At 42.9% G+C, this 21,440-nt stretch overlaps 1 protein-coding gene across 22 annotated transcripts in view; it reads right to left on the reverse strand.

The window, feature by feature from the left end:
* LOC135526264 (protocadherin alpha-C2-like) overlaps positions 1-21,440 on the reverse strand; it is a 222,383-nt gene that overhangs the window by 65,131 nt on the left and 135,812 nt on the right. Inside the window, exon 1 of one of the 22 annotated variants that reach the window (XM_064954469.1) lies at positions 18,738-21,258. The exons of 16 other annotated variants lie outside the window; for them this stretch is intronic. In XM_064954469.1, coding sequence (XP_064810541.1) covers positions 18,738-21,116 — 2,379 coding nt within the window. In that variant the 5' untranslated portion in view covers positions 21,117-21,258. Of the gene's footprint in view, positions 1-1,463; positions 4,968-5,099; positions 7,255-8,613; positions 11,085-11,934; positions 14,432-15,227; positions 17,718-18,737; positions 21,259-21,440 lie in introns of those variants that run through there. 5 more of the 22 variants (XM_064954472.1, XM_064954471.1, XM_064954473.1 and 2 more) reach the window with 5 other exon arrangements.

The raw sequence follows: 21,440 nt of genomic DNA on the forward strand, positions 1-21,440 counted from the left end.
TCATGAACAAATGTCCACGTTGCATCTATTCCATTACACCAGTGAAAGGTAGCAATACATTTACATGCGTTACACACTAAGCATTCGATATTAAACTGATTATGGCAGTCGGGAGATTATGCAATCGTCATGTAAAGACGTATCTTAATGAGTGTAATGTCAAAATCGGAAGTAAGCATGCGCCGATTAATACACCTGGTTTCCTGAGCGATCTTTCGATTTATTAGGACATGTAAACACCTGAATTGGTATTCCAGCTGTGTGTTTGATCTGCGCATGTGCTAGCACCAGCTGAGCGAGCCTCCCAATTTATCTAGAGTGAAGTGAGTTCAGATCAACTGAATGTACTCTTCTTAGAGGTAGTTTTAACATACCAACTTTATATGTCTGAACTCAGAATCAAATATGCTTCCCAAAAATAACATGTTAGCTGTGGTAGAACGTTTATTTTGATTGACGATTTTCTGCACGTATCAGAGTGCCACCAGCTAGCCTGATTTCAAATGTGTTCACGGAAACAAGATTATTCGGGAAATCGTTATTCTTGCAAAGCATATAAACGTAAACGTTTTAATCAAACTAATATATGAATCTGACTATACACAATAATAGCATTATTATGTGCATGAAACCGCATTCAATGTTAAATGAACACTGCCCCTAATCAGAGCACAAACGGTTTCAGTGCCATGGACTGTGCTAGGAGTTCCCCACTTGCTGAACATAGACCTTTGAAAGGAAAATCCACGGTAGACATGGCTCAATAACTCACCTTGAGGGTGACATAGTCATAATCAATTGTGTAGCCTAATATCAATGTAGCCTAATTTTTTATTTTTGCTCAACCTTTATTTTTTAGGCAAGTCAGTTGAGAACAAATTCTTATTTACAATGACGGCCTACTCCGCTCAAACCCTAAACTTGACGACGCTTGGCTAATTGTGCGCCGCCCTACGGTACTCCCAACCACGTCCGGTCGTGATACAGCTTGGAACAAGGGTCTGTAGTGACGCCTCTAGCACGAAGATGCAGTGCTTAGACCGGTGCGCCACTCGGGAGGTATAAGCTGTATATTTCCCACACATTGTATACGATACTTCCTATTTACTCACAATTTCCTATACACACATTACACTTTGCTGGGGACTGACACATTTACACATTTGAGAAGTGCAACATTTCTGTAGCCTATAGCCTCATAGAAAGCCAATCAAAGCATTGCAGGCTTGGAACGTATCTTTAGCTTAGAAGTTCAGCGCGCCTTCAGACCATGGACAGCAACGCCCACTTCATGAACCACACGCGCAGTGCAAAACAATGTCAATGTGAAAACCTTGGAGAGGATGGCTGTTTTCAAAGTAAGAGCTACTTTGAAAACAATATTCTTTGACTGCGAATTGAAATGATTAAAACATATAGAATTCAATATGAAATGTAAAGGCCGGTTTATGTAGAGAGCTTACCTTCTCTTTGTTGGGTAATGTTTGAGTCCTGTCAAACGTGTCATTTCCATTAATACTGATCAGCTCTGCATCTGCAGGTGGATACGGTGCGGGGAAAACCACAACGTCACTCTTCAGTGTGTCTGAACTGAAACACACGTCATACTGCTGAGTAGAATTAGAGTAAGACCAGCTCCCGTCAGGGTGTGTGGTGATCATTGGGGCGCTGTACCTTCTGAAACTGTCGTCTGTCCTGTGGCATTTTACAGCTATTAAACTGATCAGGCTCAATAAAAATATCACTGACACCGAGGCAATGGCGATCAGCAAATACAGGTTTAAATCAGAGAAACTCTCCTCCTTTCTTGGTACGTTTCTGGATTCAGTCTGGATTTCACCTGTACTTTCAACCACCACTACATCAATAGACACAGTCGCTGACAGTGAGGGTTCTCCGTTATCAGAAACCAACACGACCAACGGGTGTGTTTTCAAGTCATTGTCACCCATTCGCCTCTTAGTCCTTAGTTCCCCGGTGCTGGTTCCGATTCGGAAGAGGTTGGTTCCCTTGGGCTCAGAGATGTGATAAGAAAGCAGCGCATTGTAGCCAGAGTCGGAGTCTACAGCCCTGATCTTGGCCACAAAGTAGCCCGCTTCAGCAGAATAGGGAATGTTCTCAGAGTTAACGGAGCCGTGATCAGAATAGGGCGCGAGAATCCCAGGACTGTTGTCATTCTCATCCAGAATAAAAACGTTCACAGTCACGTTGCTGCTGAGAGGAGGAACACCAGAGTCTGTGGCTTGAACTTTAAACTGGAAAGTTTTTATCTCCTCATAGTTAAACGACAGCAGGCTGACTACATCTCCTGTATCTGAGTTTATATTTACAGCTGATGATATTGAAACACTTTTATCTAATAATGAATACGTCACTTTTGCATTTTCACCTGAATCTGGATCAAAAGCAGACGTCGTATAAATGACGTCACCTACCGGACTGTTCTCTTTCACATAAACATTAATAATTGGTTCTGAGAAGCGAGGAGCGTTGTCATTCACATCAGAAACGTCTACAGTAATAAGGCTAGTGCTGGAGAGAGGCGGGGTCCCTTCATCCGTAGCTGTGATGATGACATTGTACTGAGCAGTGCTCTCCCTATCAAGAGGCCCGTCTACCACTAAAGAATAATCGTTTTTGTAGTTCGACTTTAGTTTGAAAGGGACAGAGCCTACAAGTTTACAGTTGGTGAGGCCATTTTGACCTCCATCTTTATCATTTACTGTGACCAAGGCGACCACAGACATTAACTCAGCATCCTCTCTCACTGGGCTCATAAGTGACGTCACTGATATTTCAGGTGTATTGTCATTGACATCAATAACTTCCACTAACACTTTACCATGGGCACTGCGAGGAGAGTGTCCACGATCTGACACCTGCACACGAATTTCGTATGCAGCTTTTTCCTCAAAATCTAACTTCCCCTTAACTTTAATTTCACCTGTGTCTGAATTTATGGAAAATGTATCGGCAGGGTTAAAATGTCCCCGTTCAATGAAAGAATAAACAAGATCACCATTTACCCCCTCATCTAAATCAGTGGCGGTGATTGTTAATATAGATGACGCAAAGGCAACGTTTTCAGAAACACGTGCCTTGTAAAGGGATTGGCTAAATACTGGCGTATTGTCATTTACATCCATTACGTTAACAATAATCTTTAATGTTCCGGATCTTGGAGGATTTCCACCATCTACAGCGGTCAGTGTGAGCTGGATCGCGGGCTGTTTCTCTCGGTCTAAAGCTTTCTGCAGCACTAACTCAGCAGACACACTCTGCTCTCCACCGTTCTGCACATCCAGGGAGAAGTGTTCATTCGGGCTCAGCTTGTAGCTCTTTACCGAGTTACTGCCCGTGTCTGCGTCATTAGCTACCGGTAGAAGGTATCTCTCACCGGGATATGAGGATTCTGAAATATTTAATAATTTCACGGTTTCACGAAAAGATGGTGCGTTGTCATTTATGTCAAAGATATTCACCTCTATACGGTGGAGCTGCGTAGGATGGCTCAATATGGCCTGTATGTTTAGCGAACACTTTACCGTATTCGGACAAAGCTCCTCTCTGTCTAGCCTCTCATGAACATATAGAATTCCTGTTTTCAAATTCGCCTCGAAATACCTCTTAGGCCTACCGTGTCCCGATACAATCCTTAGACCCCTCGACTCCAGTTCCTGTACATTAAGGTTTAAATCCTTAGCGAGATTCCCCACAAACGTGCCTTTGTCCACCTCCTCTGAAATGGAGTAAGAGATCTGCGCTGCAGACCAGTCAAATAAACAAAGCAACGCGACGCAATGAATCCAAACGATTTCTCTTTGTCGTTGACTACCCATCGTTGCGTGTATTATTTTTTTTATCTCAGTAGAAAAGTCACATATCCATGAATTTCCAAAAAGCCTATTGGAGAGATCCTGTACACAGCCAAGCCCTCTCCATCTCACCACCGTTCGAGATTTTCTGATCGCAAAGCTCTCGGTAGTGGTGACGCTATTCTCTTTCTTATTAAGAGAGGAGGAGTCATAAAATATCAGAGACGACATTAATTTCTGTGGTCTATAGCGACACCGTGTGTTACTGTTATACATTGCCTATATTACTCATGTAAAATAAGATCGTATAGTAAATATTTCACTTGTTGTTAGAATTTCACTTACGTTAGAATACTGAGAATACTCGTGTTGGACATTTACTACCCGAAATGCCTAGCTATGTATTTAAAAGGACAAACGTTCTGATCAATACAAAACACAGGAAAGTAGCTAAAGAAAAGTCAACCACATATAGAAAAAGAAATGTTCACACAGTCATGTTCTGATAACAATGACAGAAGTCATAATAAAGACTCCCACGGGATATTGCTATGCTATGCTCAAGTGGTTAACATCGTGACGCTCTCAAGACTGCAAAGAAACACTCCTCAAACGTGAATTCCCAAATTGCATCTATTCCATTACACCAGTGACAAGTTTAACCTAAAGAAAACAGTGTCCCAATCATTAGAGATCAAAAAATGGTTTCAACCCCATGGACCGTATTCGGTAAGATTTTACCGCTTACTGAACATAGATAGATATTTGGAAACAAATATAGGTCTACGCGGTTGAAATTGACAAATATACGACAACTTTAGGCGTTCAATGTCGATGATAATTATGTAGCCTATATCATCGATCTGCAATATGATGCATACTTACATTTTCCATATGTTCCATCTTATTCTCTCGCAATACTCTACGTATACAAATGCCAGGGTGAGAAAATTGCACAAATTCGTGAAGATGAAACACTATTGAGAAGTGTCTTGGGCAGCCATTCATTCATACGTCAGAGAGCATTCAACGCTTCGCGCGAATCTTAATTTCAGACGATTAGCACACCTTTAGAACCAGGGACAGCAAATCTCGCTTTATGAAGCCAGGAGGCCAAAGGCATAGTGCGAAACAAATTAAATGTGATAACTCTGAAGTGGAAGTCTCTTTTCAAGCTAAGAGGAACTTTGAAAACAGTTATCTTTAACTATGGGGAGTTCAAAGGAGTAATTCATGAAGCAATATTTCGATAGACAAATAGGCTCGTTTATGTAGAGATCTTACCTTCTCTTTGTTTGGTAATGTTTGAGTCCTGTCAAACGTGTCATTTCCATTAATACTGATCAGTTCTGCATCTGCAGGTGGATACGGTGCGGGGAAAACCACTACGTCACTCTTCAGTGTGTCTGAGCTGAAACACACGTCATACTGCTGAGTAGATTTAGAGTAAGACCAGCTCCCGTCAGGGTGTGTGGTGATCATTGGGGCGCTGTACCTTCTGAAACTGTCGTCTGTCTTGCGGCATTTTACAGCTATTAAACTGATCAGGCTTAATAAAAATATGAATGACACCGAGGCAGTGGCGATCAGCAAATACAGGTTTAAATCAGAGAAGCTCTCCTCCTTTCTCGGTACGTTTTTGAAATGAGTCTGGATTTCACCTGTACTTTCAACCACCACTACATCAATAGACACAGTCGCTGACAGTGAGGGTTCTCCACTATCAGAAACCAACACCACCAACGGGTGAGCTTTCAGGTCATTGTCACTCATTCGCCTCTTAGTCCTTAGCTCCCCTGTGCTGGTTCCGATTCGGAAGAGGTTGGTTCCCTTGGGCTCAGAGATGTGATAAGAAAGCAGCGCATTGTAACCAGAGTCGGAGTCTACAGCCCTGATCTTGGCCACAAAGTAGCCCGCTTCAGCAGAATAGGGAATGTTCTCAGTGTTAACGGAGCCGTGATCAGAATAGGGCGCTAGAATCCCAGGACTGTTGTCATTCTCATCCAGAATAAAAACGTTTACAGTCACGTTGCTGCTGAGAGGAGGAACACCAGAGTCTGTGGCCTGAACTTTAAACTGGAAAGTTTGTATCTCCTCATAGTTAAAAGACTGCAAGCTGACCATATCTCCGGTATCTGAATTTATATTTACAGATGATGATATTGAAACACTTGTGTCTAATAATGAATACGTCATCTTTGCATTTCCATCTGAATCTGGATCAAAAGCAGACATCGTATAAATGACGTCACCTACCGGACTGTTCTCTTTGACATAAACATGAATCACGGGTTCTGAGAAGCGAGGAGCGTTGTCATTCACATCAGAAACGCGCACAGTAATAACGCTGGTGCTGGAGAGAGGCGGGGTCCCTCCATCCGTAACTGTGACAGTTACATTGTACTGAGAAACACTCTCTCTGTCAAGAGGCCCATCTACCACTAACGAATAATAGTTTTTATAGTTCGACTTTAGTTTAAAAGGAACAGAGCCAACAAGTTTACAGTTAGTGAGGCCGTTTTTCCCTCCATCTTTATCTATCACAGTTACCAAGGCGACCACTGTCCCAATTTCACTATCCTCTTTCACTGGGCTCATAAGTGACGTCACCGAGACTTCAGGGGCATTGTCGTTGACATCAATAACTTCTACCAACACTTTAGAATAACCACTGCGGGGTGAGGGACCTTGGTCAGTTGCTTGCACCCGGATTTCATACGCAGCATTTGCCTCATGATCCAAATTCGCCTTTACAGTAATTTCCCCAGTGTCTGGATTCAGGGCAAACATGTCAGCAGGATTCAGATTCCCACGCTCAACGAATGAATACACAAGTTCACTATGTAGTCCTTCGTCTATATCAGTAGCACTAAGTGTTAAGACTGTAGTCCCAAAAGGTATATTCTCAGGCACACTGACCTTATACAGCGGCTTGCTAAATGAGGGTGAATTATCATTAGAATCTATGACATTTACAACAATAGGCAGCGTTCCAGATTGTGGAGGTTTTCCTCCATCTACAGCGGTCAGTGTGAGCTGAATAACGGGCTGTTTCTCTCGGTCTAAAGCTTTCTGCAGCACCAACTCAGCAGACACACTCTGGTCTCCGCCGTTCTGTACATCCAGGGAGAAGTGTTCATTCGGGCTCAGCTTGTAGCTCTTCACCGAGTTACTGCCCGTATCTGCGTCATTCGCTATTGGCAGTGGGTATCGCTCGCCGGGGTATGAAGATTCAGTTATGTTAAAAGTAGCAACCTTTTTAATGAATGACGGAGAATTGTCATTGATGTCTAATATATTCACCTCGATGCGGTGGAGAAACATAGGATGGCTCAATATGGCCTCCATATTTAGAGAGCACTTTACCGTACTCGGACAGAGCTCCTCTCTGTCTATTCTCTCGTTAACGAACAGTACTCCTGTTTTCAGATTCGCATCAAAATACTGCTTACTCTGTCCTGATACAATCCTTAGACCCCTTGACTCCAGGTCCTGTACATTAAGGTTTAAATCCTTGGCGAGATTCCCCACAAACGTGCCTTTGTCCACCTCCTCTGAAACGGAGTAAGAGATCTGCGCTGCAGACCAGTCAAATAAACAAAGCAACGCGACGCAATGAATCCAAACGCCTTCTCTTTGTCTTCGACAACCCATCTCTGCTTGTACAAAGTAAATGAATCCAATAGAAAATATTCACATATCAATGAAACCTAAAAAATAAAAATAAATCAGTTAGAGAGATCCTGTACACAACCCCGCCCTCTCAGTCTCACCACCATTCGAGTGTCTCTTGACAAAGGCGCTCGGACTAGTGACTCTATTCGCTTTTTCATTCAGAGAGGAGGAGTCATAGAATATCAAATTCTGTGGTCTATAGCGACATCGTGTGTTGTTTATAGACTATATTACTCATGTAAAATAAGAGTGTATATTATTTGACTAGTTAGAATACGGAGGTAAACTCCAGTGGACAGTCTCGTGTTGGACATCCGCTACACGAAATGCCTATGTCTTTAAAGGACAAGCGTTATGTTCAATGCAAAACACGGGAAGGTAGTTCACGAAAGGTCAACCCAATATAATGAAACAAATGCTCAGATGGTCATGTTCTGATAACATTGACAGAAGCTAGAACAATCAACGAGGAGTAAAGATCGAGGGGATATCGACATACAAAGCTCAAGGGGTTAACAGTGTGATGCGCTATAGACTGCAAAGTGAGAAAAACTTGCATCCATTCCATTACACCAGTAACAAGCATTCATCTAAAGAGAACACTGCTCCCATTAGCGGAGAGCAAAAACGGTTTCAGCACCATGGAAAGCACGCGGTAGGCTTTCACCGCTTACTGAAAATAGTCCGTTGGAAACAAATTCGGTTGACATGGATACACAATAGGCATATGTACCTTTAGGCTGATAATATCAATAGCGGTTGTGTAGCCTATATCATCAATCTGAAAAATGATGCATCTGTATATTTCCCATACGTTGAATGCGTTCCTGTGTTTTTTCTCACTCTACCCTACATACTTACGACTTTGCTGGGGTTAGGCACATTTAAACGCTCAGCTCTGAAGTTTAGCGCACTTTCAGAACCATGGACAGCAACACCCCCTTTATGAAGCCAGGAGGCCATTCACACAGTGAAAAACAAAGCCAAGATAAAAACTTGAGTGGATGGATGTTTTCAACGTAATAGCAACTTTGAAAGCAATATTCTTTGACTGAGAGTTCAGAGGAGTATACAAAGATGCTTCTACATAAGATGTATAGGTTAGTTTATGTAGAAATCTCACCTTGTCTTTGTTGGGTAATGTTTGAGTCCTGTTCAACGTGTCATTTCCATTAATACTGATCAGTTCTGCATCTGCAGGTGGATACGGCGCAGGGAAAACCACTACGTCACTCTTCAGTGTGTCGGAACTGAAACACACGTCATACTGCTGAGTAGATTTAGAGTAAGACCAGCTCCCGTCAGGGTGTGTGGTGATCATTGGGGCGCTGTACCTTCTGAAACTGTCGTCTGTCCTGTAACATTCTACAGCAATTAAACTAATGACGCTCAATAAAAATATCACTGACACCGAGGCAATGGCGATCAGCAAATAAAGGTTTAAATCGGAAAAGCTCTCGTCCTTTCTTGGTACGTTTGTGAATTGAGTCTGGATTTCAATGGTACTTTCAACCACCACGACATCAATAGACACAGTCGCTGACAGTGAGGGTTCTCCGTTATCAGAAACCATCACGACCAACGGGTGTGTTTTCAGGTCACTGTCACTCATTCGCCTCTTAGTCCTTAGTTCCCCGGTGCTGGTTCCGATTCGGAAGAGGTTGGTTCCCTTGGGCTCAGAGATGTGATAAGAAAGCAGCGCATTGTAACCAGAGTCGGAGTCTACAGCCCTGATCTTGGCCACAAAGTAGCCCGCTTCAGCAGAATAGGGAATGTTCTCAGAGTTAACGGAGCCGTGATCAGAATAGGGCGCGAGAATCCCAGGACTGTTGTCATTCTCATCCAGAATAAAAACGTTCACAGTCACGTTGCTGCTGAGAGGAGGAACACCAGAGTCTGTGGCCTGAACTTTGAACTGGAAAGTTTTTATCTCCTCGTAGTTAAAAGACTGAAGACTGACTATATCTCCTGTATTTGAGTTTATATTTACAGATGATGATATTGCAACACTTTTATCTAATAATGAATATGTCATCTTTGCATATTCATCTGAATCAGGATCAAAAGCAGACATCATATAAATGACGTCGCCTATCGGACTGTTCTCTTTAACATAAACGTTAATCACGGGTTCTGAGAAGCGAGGAGCGTTGTCATTCACATCAGAAACGTGTACAGTAATAACGCTGGTGCTGGAGAGAGGCGGAGTCCCTTCATCCGTAGCTACGATGGTGACATTGTACTGAGTAGCACTCTCTCTGTCAAGAGGCCCATCAACCACTAATGAATAATCGTTTTTATAATTCAATTTCAATTTAAAGGGCACTGGCCCAACAAGTTTACTGTTAGTGAGGCCATTTTTACCACCATCTTTATCTGTGACTGTCACCAAGGCGACCACTGTCCCTATCTCAGCATCCTCTTTCACCGGGCTCGCGAGTGACGTCACATATATTTCTGGGAAATTGTCATTCAAATCAATAACTTCCACTAAAAGTTTCCCGTGTGCACTACGGGGTGATGAGCCTTGGTCCGTCGCCTGCACACGAATTTCATATGCAGGACTTTCCTCGTAATCCACATTTCCCTTAACTGTGATTGCTCCAGTGTCTGAATTCATATCAAACATATCAGAGGGGTTCACATTACCACGTTTGATAAAGGAATATACAACTTTACCGTTGACTCCCTCATCTACATCTGTGGCATTTAGCTGAATCACCTTAGTTCCGAACGGAACATTTTCTTTGACGCGAACCTTGTACAGCGGCTGACTGAACGTGGGTGAATTATCATTGGCATCAATTACGTTCACTACTATCAGCAATGTCCCAGATTGTGGAGGTTTTCCTCCATCTACAGCGGTCAGTGTGAGCTGGATAACAGGCTGTTTCTCTCGGTCTAAAGCTTTCTGCAGCACTAACTCAGCAGACACACTCTGCTCTCCACCGCTCTGTACATCCAGGGAGAAGTGTTCATTCGGGCTCAGCTTGTAGCTCTTTACCGAGTTACTGCCGGTATCTGAATCGATTGCTATCGGTAAAAGATATCGCTCCTCTGTGGATGATGATTCAGAAATGTTGAAGGAATATAATTTTTCAAGGAAAGATGGTGCATTGTCATTAACGTCTAAAATATTCACCTCAATGCGGTGGAGCTGCGTAGGATGGCTCAATATGGCCTGTATGTTTACCGAACACTTTATCACATTCGAACAAAGCTCCTCTCGGTCTATCCTCTCGTTAATGTACAGAACCCCTGTTTTTAAATTGACATCGAAATACCGCTTACTCTGTCCCGATACAATCCTTAAACCCCTTGACTCCAGGTCCTGTACGTTAAGGTTTAAATCCTTAGCGAGATTCCCCACAAACGTGCCTTTGTCCACCTCCTCTGAAACGGAGTAAGAGATCTGCGCTGCAGACCAGTCAAATAAACAAAGCAAGGCGACGCAATGAATCCAAACACTTTCTCTTTGTCTTCGACGACCCATCGCTGCTTGTACGAAACGTATTATCCCAGAAATAGAAGTGGCATGTCCATTGAAACCACAGAAATCCGTAAAGAAAGAGATCCACACGACCCAGCCCTCTTCCTTTCACCACCATTAGAGTGTTTCTCTTGACAAAGCGCTCCGGACACGTGACGTTTTTTTTTTGTCAGAGAGGAGGAGTCATAAAATATAAGTGACCACTCTCCCATTCCTGGTCTATAGCGACACCATGTGTTACTTGTTTGATTTAATTCAACATTTTATACCACATCATTAACTTACTGTAATAGTAGCAAGCAAATAGCAAACATGACTGTGTACGTATCATGTGGCCAATGTTGTATCAACTATGAATCAACCACATGTTAGAGTCCAGTTTGAATACAGGTGCTGAAGTTGGGACGCGAAAAACGGCAAACACTGCGGAACAATTAAAATGAGTATCAATAGTCATTTAACGTCGTGGTGATAAAGGTAAACGTTAGTAATGAGGACAGCTGTCGAAGAGTCAAGTAACCAAATACAGGAGGCCCTATTGATCGCCCATATCGAAAACTGCCAGATTGAATGTTCCCGGGGAAGACAACGCAGAGAGCTAAAAAAAATACATTTCAAACCAACTTTCTACATCACTTGATAATGTCCATTCCACTTTCAACGATTAAAATGATCGACCCGAAAAGGCCTCTGCCCCTTGAAACCAAATAACGCTAACTGTTTCAGCACCACGGAGAGCGTCTGTGCTTTCAAAGCGATGTTCTTTTGCACATTTCCTCTCAATTTATTCCCAGAAATATTCTTATATGATACCAAAAACTCAATTTTCCATGCAAACATTTGTATGACAACTCTGAAACCGTTTGATAAATGTCTGTCATTATCCCAAAAACTGCAATAACAAAGCTGGAGTTTAAAAGACATTTACACATTCGTGACGGATATTACTCTTACCTTGTCTTTGTTGGGTAACGTTTGAGTGCTGTTAAACGTGTCATTTCCATTAATACTGATCAGTTCTGCATCTGCAGGTGGATACGGTGCGGGGAAAACCACTACGTCACTCTTCAGTGTGTCTGAACTGAAACACACGTCATACTGCTGAGTAGATTTAGAGTAAGACCAGCTCCCGTCAGGGTGTGTGGTGATCATTGGGGCGCTGTACCTTCTGAAACTGTCGTCTGTCCTGTGGCATTTTACAGCTATTAAACTGATCAGGCTCAATAAAAATATCACTGACACCGAGGCAATGGCGATCAGCAAATACAAGTTTAAATCAGAGAAGCTCTCCTCCTTTCTCGGGATATTTTTGAATTGAGTCTGGATTTCACCTGTACTTTCAACCACCACTACATCAATAGACACAGTCGCTGACAGTGAGGGTTCTCCGTTATCAGAAACCAACACGACCAACGGGTGAGTTTTCAGGTCATTGTCACTCATTCGCCTTTTAGTCCTTAGTTCCCCGGTGCTGGTTCCGATTCGGAAGAGGTTGGTCCCCTTGGGCTCAGAGATGTGATAAGAAAGCAGCGCATTGTAGCCAGAGTCGGAGTCTACAGCCCTGATCTTGGCCACAAAGTAGCCCGCTTCAGCAGAATAGGGAATGTTCTCAGTGTTAACGGAGCCGTGATCAGAATAGGGCGCGAGAATCCCAGGACTGTTGTCATTCTCATCCAGAATAAAAACGTTCACAGTCACGTTGCTGCTGAGAGGAGGAACACCAGAGTCTGTGGCCTGAACTTTAAACTGGAAAGTTTTTATCTCCTCGTAGTTAAAAGACTGCAGACTGACTATATATCCTGCATCTGAGTTTATATTTACAGATGATGATATTGCAACACTTTTATCTAATAATGAATACGTAATCTTTGCATTTTCATCTGAATCAGGATCAAAAGCAGACATCGTATAAATGACGTCACCTACCGGACTGTTCTCTTTAACATAAACATTAATAATTGGCTCTGAGAAGCGAGGAGCGTTATCATTCACATCAGAAACGTCTACAGTAATAACTCTGGTGTTGGAGAGAGGCGGAGTCCCTTCATCCTTAGCTGTGATGGTGACATTATACTGAGTAGCACTCTCCCTGTCCAGATGCCCGTCTACCACTAACGAATAATCGTTTTTGTGGTTCGACATCAGTTTGAAAGGAACAGACCCTACAAGTTTACTGTTACTGAAGCCATTTTTACCTCCATCTTTATCTGTAACTGTCACCAAGGCAACCACGGTCCCTATATCAGCATCCTCCTTTACTGGGTTTATTAATGACGTCACAGATATTTCGGGAGCATTGTCATTGATATCAATAACTTCAACCAACACTTTAGAATAACCACTGCGTGCCGAGGGACCTTGGTCCGTCGCTTGCACACGTAGCTCATGTGCTGCATTTTCCTCGTGATCTAAATTCGCCTTGACAGTAATCGCACCACTTCGTGAGTCTATGGAGAACATGTCTGCATAGTTCACATTTCCACGCTTCATAAAGCTATATAAAATGTCAGCGTGTGGACCCTCGTCTAAATCTGTAGCCTCTAACTTCAATAGTTGTGTCCCTAACGATACATTTTCATTGACACGGACCTTATAGAGTGATTTGCTAAATGTTGGTGAGTTATCATTGACATCTATTACGTGAACAATGATTTGTGACGTCCCAGATCTGGGAGGTTTTCCACCATCTACAGCGGTCAGTGTGAGCTGAATAACGGGCTGTTTCTCTCGGTCTAAAGCTTTCTGCAGCACCAACTCAGCAGACATACTCTGCTCTCCGCCGTTCTGTACATCCAGGGAAAAGTGTTCATTCGGGCTCAGCTTGTAGCTCTTTACCGAGTTACTGCCGGTATCTGCGTCATTCGCTATCGGTAGAGGGTATCTCTCACCGGGTGAAGAAGATTCTGAAATGTTAAATGTATGATACCGTTCAAGGAATGACGGTGCATTGTCATTTACGTCAATAATATTAACTTCAATGCGATGAAGAAACACAGGATGGCTCAATATGGCCTGTATATTTAGAGAGCACTTTGCCGTACTCGGACAAAGCTCCTCTCTGTCTATTCTCTGGTTAACGAACAGTACTCCTGTTTTCAGATTAGCCTCGAAATACCTCTTACTCTGTCCGGAAACAATCTTTAGACCCCTCGACTCAATTTCCTGTATATTGAGGTTTAAATCCTTAGCGAGATTCCCCACAAACGTGCCTTTGTCCACCTCCTCTGAAACGGAGTAAGAGATCTGCGCTGCAGACCAGTCAAATAAACAAAGCAACGCGACGCACTGAATCCAAACGCCTTCTCTTTGTCTTCGACGACCCATCGCTGCTTGTACAAAACAAATTAATCCATAAGTCAAAATCGCATATCCATTAAAACCACAAAACGATCCGTTATATGTATATCAGAGATCCAATACAGCCCACCCGTCTTCGTCTAATGGTGTTTCTCTTCACAAAGCTTTCGGGACTGGTGACACTTTTCTTTTTTCATTCTGAAAGGAGGAGTCTTACTTTGTCAATCATGTATCTTCCGTTCGTGGTCTATAGTGACACCGTGTGTTGCTTTTATACATTACTCGTTTAAAATGAGAGTTTTCTCTGATGTGTTAGAATAGGCCGACAGAGATAACTTCAAATAATCAAACTCGTGTTCGTAATTCACACAGCGAAAGGTGCATGTATGTAAAAGAACGAACGTTTTTGTTCAAATGAAACACACAGGGAAAGGAGCCAAAACGTTTAGCCACGTTGAACAATAAACTACGTGTTGATTATTTTCGGATATCGATGGCAGAAGCTATACAAATCTTGGACGAGTAGCAGAGCATGGATCCGGATAGCTCAAGGGTTATCGACATTGTAATGCTGCCAAGAACGCAAAGACAACTCTGAAAAGCAAAATACCACGGTTTGCATACTTTCAATTTAACCAGTGACAATTATCGGTCTAAAAACATCACTGGACATTGTAAGCACAAAGCACAAACGATTTCATCCCCATATACAGCAGCCAAAATTATTTCACCGCTTGGTGAACATAGTCATTTGGAAACAAGTATTCACCGTAGCCTATACATCGTTGATACATTATGCATCCGTAGGCTGAAAATGGGGACACGTTATATCAATCTGAAACCTGCCATGATGTAAGCATATCTGCATATTTCCCAATGACACATATCGCTGTCTGTTTTCGCACAACACAAAACACATTTAAACATCTGCGGAGAAGAGTTCCTCTTACCTTGTCTTTGTTGGGTAATGTCTGAGTCCTGTCAAACGTGTCATTTCCATTAATACTGATCAGTTCTGCATCTGCAGGTGGATACGGCGCGGGGAAAACCACTACGTCACTCTTCAGTGTGTCTGAACTGAAACACACGTCATACTGCTGAGTAGATTTAGAGTAAGACCAGCTCCCGTCAGGGTGTGTGGTGATCATTGGGGCGCTGTACCTTCTGAAACTGTCGTCTGTCCTGTGGCATTTTACAGCTATTAAACTGATGAGGCTCAGTAAAAATATCACTGACACCGAGGCAATGGCGATCAGCAAATACAGGTTTAAATCAGAGAAACTCTCCTCCTTTCTTGGTACGTTTCTGGATTCAGTCTGGATTTCACCTGTACTTTCAACCACCACTACATCAATAGACACAGTCGCTGACAGTGAGGGTTCTCCGTTATCAGAAACCAACACGACCAACGGGTGAGTTTTCAGGTCATTGTCACTCATTCGCCTCTTAGTCCTTAGCTCCCCGGTGCTGGTTCCGATTCGGAAGAGGTTGGTTCCCTTGGGCTCAGAGATGTGATAAGAAAGCAGCGCGTTGTAGCCAGAGTCGGAGTCTACAGCCCTGATCTTGGCCACAAAGTAGCCCGCTTCAGCAGAATAGGGAATGTTCTCAGAGTTAACGGAGCCGTGATCAGAATAGGGCGCGAGAATCCCAGGACTGTTGTCATTCTCATCCAGAATAAAAACGTTCACAGTCACGTTGCTGCTGAGAGGAGGAACACCAGAGTCTGTGGCCTGAACTTTAAACTGGAAGGTTTTTATCTCTTCATAGTTAAACGACTGCAGGCTGACTAGAACTCCTGTATCTGAGTTTATATTTACAGATGATGATATTGAAACACTTTTGTCTAATAATGAATACGTCACTTTTGCATTTTCATCTGAATCTGGATCAAAAGCAGATATTGTTTTAATGACGTCACCTACCGGACTGTTCTCTTTGACATAGACATTAATCACGGGTTCTGAGAAGCGAGGAGCGTTGTCATTCACGTCAGAAACCTGTACAGTAACAACGCTGGTGCTGGAGAGAGGCGGGGTCCCTTCATCCGTAGCTGTGATGGTGACATTATACTGAGCAGCCCTCTCTCTGTCAAGAGGCCCGTCGACCACTAACGAATAATAGTTCTTGTAGTTCGACTTTAGTTTAAAATGAACAGACCCTACAAGTTCACAGTTAGTGAGGCCATTTTGACCTCCATCGGTATCAGTTACTGTCACCAAGGCGACCACTGTCCCCATCTCGGCATCCTCTTTCACTGGACTCATGAGTGACGTCACTAAGATTTCTGGGGCATTGTCATTGACATCAATGACATCAACTAACACTTTGCCATGTGCACTGCGAGGTGAATGCCCTCGGTCCATCGCCTGAACTCGAATTTCAAATGCAGGACTATCTTCATGATCCAAATTTCCCTTGGCTGTAATTTCACCCGTGTCTGAATTGATGGCAAACATGTTTGAGGGGTCCAGATTTCCACGTTTTAAGAAAGAATACACTATCTCACCATTTACGCTCTCGTCTAAATCTGTTGCGGTGAGAGTTAATATATTTGTTCCAAAAGGCGCGTTTTCATGAACACGAACTTTATAAAGCGGCTTAGAAAATACTGGAGAATTGTCATTAACATCAATTACGTTCACTACTATCAGCAATGTCCCAGATCGTGGAGGTTTTCCTCCATCTACAGCGGTCAGTGTGAGCTGGATAACGGGCTGTTTCTCTCGGTCTAAAGCTTTCTGCAACACTAACTCAGCAGACACACTCTGCTCTCCACCGCTCTGTACATCCAGGAAGAAGTGTTCATTCGGGCTCAGCTTGTAGCTCTTTACCGAGTTAGCTCCTATGTCTGCGTCATTTGCTATCGGTAGCATATATCGCTCGCCCGGCGTTGAAGACTCAGAGATGTTAAATGTGTGGGATTTTTCAACAAAAGATGGTGTGTCATCATTAATATCTAAAATATTAATCTCAATACGATGCAGAAGCACAGGATGGCTTAATATGGCTTCGATATTCAAAGAGCACTTTATCGTATTCGGACAAAGCTCCTCTCTGTCTATTCTCTCGTTAACGTAAAGAATCCCTGTTTTTAAATCCGCCTCAAAATACATCTTACTATTTCCGGAAACAATTCTTAGACCCCTCGACTCCAGTTCGTGTACATTAAGGTTCAAATCCTTAGCGAGATTCCCCACAAACGTGCCTTTATCCACCTCCTCTGAAACGGAGTAAGAGATCTGCGCTGCAGACCAGCCAAATAAACAAAGCGACGCGACGCACTGAATCCAAAAGCTTTCCCTTTGTCTTCGACGATCCATCGCTGCATGTATAAAAACAACCGAATCCAGTAAGTAAGGGTCATGTATCCATCAAAACCCGAAATATTCCGTTAAATGTCGGACATTCTGTACACAGCTCAGCCCTCTCCGTCTCATCACCTCGACCGTTTCTCTTCACAACGCCCCTCCGACAGTGACGCGATTCTGTATTTTCCTTCAGAGGAGTATAAAAACACATTTGACTTCGCTGCTTTCCGTGGTCTATAGTGACACCCAGTGTTATGTGTTCGATTTCATGTCATTTTATATAATACATAGTTGACCTATTGTGATAGTAGCGAGCAAAGTAGCAAAGATCACTGTGGATAACCAGCGACCAATGTCGTCTCAAATCTGAATCAACTACATGATAGAGTCAACCACACCGTAGAGTTGAACTCGAATACACGTCATGACAAGTGCAAAATATAAAATGATAAAGATGGGAACATTTAAAATGAGTTATTATTATAGTCAGTTAGAAATAGTGGTAATACAGTTTAGATACAAGGACAGCTGTCGTTATTTGATCGCCCATAGAAACTGCCAGATAGAATGTTAACGGGGGAGACAAAGCAGAAGGATGAAACATTTGAAATGAAAATCAACTCTCTACCACTTGAATGAATCCATTCCACTTTCAAAGATGATAAGCATTGATTCGAAAAGGCCTCTGCCCCTCGAAACCAAAAAACACTAACCGTTTCAGCACCACGGAAAGCGTCTGTACTTTCACAGCGATGTGATTTTCTACATTGTTTTATTTAAAAAAAATATATTTAACCTTTATTTATCTAGGCAAACTAGTTAATAAGAATTACTATTTACAATGACAACCTATCCCGGCCAAACCCTAATCCGGACGACGTTGGGGCAATTGTGCGCCGCCCTATGGGACTCCCAATCACGGCTGGTTGTGATACAGCCTTGAAATATTGTTTCCCGCAATGTATGCCAATATATATTCTCATAAGATATCAAAAACAAAATTGACCATGCAAACACGTGGAGGCCTATAACTCTGAAGCCATGATACAACTACATTTGACAAATGTCTGTAATTTTTCCAAAAACTGCTCTATATCAAACTGTGCTGGGGTTTTAAAACATTTTCACATTCATGAAGCATATTAATCTTACCTTGTCTTTGTTGGGTAACGTTTGAGTGCTGTTAAACGTGTAATTTCCATTAATACTGATCAGTTCTTCATCTGCAGGTGGATACGGCGCGGGGAAAACCACTACGTCACTCTTCAGTGTGTCTGAGTTGAAACACACGTCATACTGCTGAGTAGATTTGGAGTAAGACCAGCTCCCGTCAGGGTGTGTGGTGATCATAGGGGCGCTGTACCTTTTGAAACTGTCGTCTGTCCTGTGGCATTTTACAGCTGTTAAACTGATGAGGCTCAGTAAAAATATCACTGACACCGAGGCAGTGGCGATGAGCAAATACAGGTTTAAATCAGAGAAGCTCTCCTCCTTTCTTGGTACGTTTCTGTATTGAGTCTGGATTTCACCTGTACTTTCAACCACCACTACATCAATAGACACAGTCGCTGACAGTGCGGGTTCTCCATTATCAGAAACCAATACCACCAACGGGTGAGCTTTCAGGTCATTGTCACTCATTCGCCTCTTAGTCCTTAGTTCCCCGGTGCTGGTTCCGATTCGGAAGAGGTTGGTTCCCTTGGGCTCAGAGATGTGATAAGAAAGCAGCGCATTGTAACCAGAGTCGGAGTCTACAGCCCTGATCTTGGCCACAAAGTAGCCCGCTTCAGCAGAATAGGGAATGTTCTCACTGTTAACGGAGCCGTGATCAGAATAGGGCGCGAGAATCCCAGGACTGTTGTCATTCTCATCCAGAATAAAAACGTTCACAGTCACGCTGCTACTGAGAGGAGGAACACCAGAGTCTGAGGCCTGAACTTTAAAACTGAATGTTTGTATCTCCTCATAGTTAAAAGACTGCAGGCTGACTATATCTCCTGTATCTGTGTTTATATTGACCATTGTAGACAGCGGTAGTGAGTTGCTGTTAATCTCTAATGAGTAGGTCACCTGACTATTTTCACTGACGTCAGCATCAACTGCAGACACTGTTTTAATTACATCTCCTATCGGACTGTTTTCTTTCACATAAACATTAATCACGTTTTCTGAGAAGTGAGGAGCGTTGTCATTCTCATCAGAAACCTCCACCGTAATAACGCTGGTGCTGGAGAGAGGCGGGGTCCCTTCATCCTTAGCTGTGATGGTGACATTATACTGAGAAGCGGTCTCTCTATCAAGAGGCCCATCTACAACTAACGAATAATAGTTTTTATAGTTTGTCTCCAATTTAAAGGGGACTTTATTCTCAACTTCACAATGTACAACCCCGTTTTTGCCACCGTCTTTATCAAGGACTGACACGAGAGAAATGGCAGTGCCAACCTTAGCGTTCTCCTTCACTCTGTCTAAGAGTGACGTCACAGTGATCTCAGGGGCATTGTCGTTGAGGTCCACCACTTCTACCAATACTTTACAGTGTGCTGCCATCGGGGGCTGGCCTCTGTCGCTTGCCTCTACCCGGATCTCGAACGCCTTTCTTTCCTCAAAGTCAATATTGCTTTTTACTGTTATAACGCCAGAGTTGGGGTCGATATCGAATATATCTAGAATACGGTCTTGATCTTTATTCCTAAGAGAGTAGACAATCTCACTATTTGTACCTTCATCAGCATCCGTCGCGTTCACAGTGAATACCGTTGTTCCTATGAGCACATTTTCGGAAATTTGAGTCTTATACAAAGAGCTAGTAAATACCGGAAGGTTATCATTAATATCTAAAACATTAACATTAATCTGTGACGTACCAGACTTCTGTGGATTTCCTCCATCGACAGCGGTCAGTGTGAGTTGTATCACAGGCTGTTTCTCTCGGTCTAAAGCTTTCTGCAGCACCAACTCAGCGGACACACTCTCTCCTCCGTTGTGTATGTCAAGAGAGAAGTATTCATTAGGACTAAGCTTGTATGTGCTAACAGTATTCTTACCAACATCCAAATCAGAAGCCTCTGATAAAGTGAATTTAACTCCAGGTAAAGTGTTCTCAGCTACGTTTATGGTTTGGGATTTCGTACTAAACGACGGAGCGTTATCATTAACATCTACAATATTCAGCTCTAAACGGTAAAGCTTCAACGGATTGTTGATAACGGCCTCTACGATGACTGTACATTTCAGGTCCTCTGCACAGAGCTCCTCTCTGTCTATTCTTTCATTCACATAGAGAACACCAGTCTTTCGATTTACCTCGAAATACTTTCTCTTGGACCCGGTGATAATCTGAAACATACGCGACTCCAAATCCTGGACATTGAGGTTTAGATCCTTAGCGATATTTCCCACGGAAGTCCCCGGGTTTACCTCCTCTGAGACGGAGTAGGAGAGCTGCCCAGACACCGCTTCCCAGTAACACTCGAGCAGCACAATAACACAATACGTCACAATAGATATCCTTCTATTCAGTAAAGACATAATTCCATCGAAAGTGAGCTGATCCGAAGAGACCCGAAGAGACCCGAAGAGAATAATATCCGTCAAACAATCAAAGCATCGAAAAATATACCTATCAAATTCAGCTTATAATTTACACCTATGGCTTCTCCGCTTCGACCAGTCTCCCTCTCGTCCTGCATCTCTTTGTAACAAAGCCCCGATAAATCACTTCTCCCTCTGAAACTGGGAGGGGCCTCGAGACCAAATATAATATCTCAATGCCACGGTCAACAGTGACACCAAGTGGTAAATGTACGAGCTTCAGAAAATCACATAAAATTACATGACACTCAGACACAAGCT

Source organism: Oncorhynchus masou, chromosome 32 (assembly GCF_036934945.1).
Source record: "Oncorhynchus masou masou isolate Uvic2021 chromosome 32, UVic_Omas_1.1, whole genome shotgun sequence".
In the NCBI taxonomy this organism is placed as follows: domain Eukaryota; kingdom Metazoa; phylum Chordata; class Actinopteri; order Salmoniformes; family Salmonidae; genus Oncorhynchus; species Oncorhynchus masou.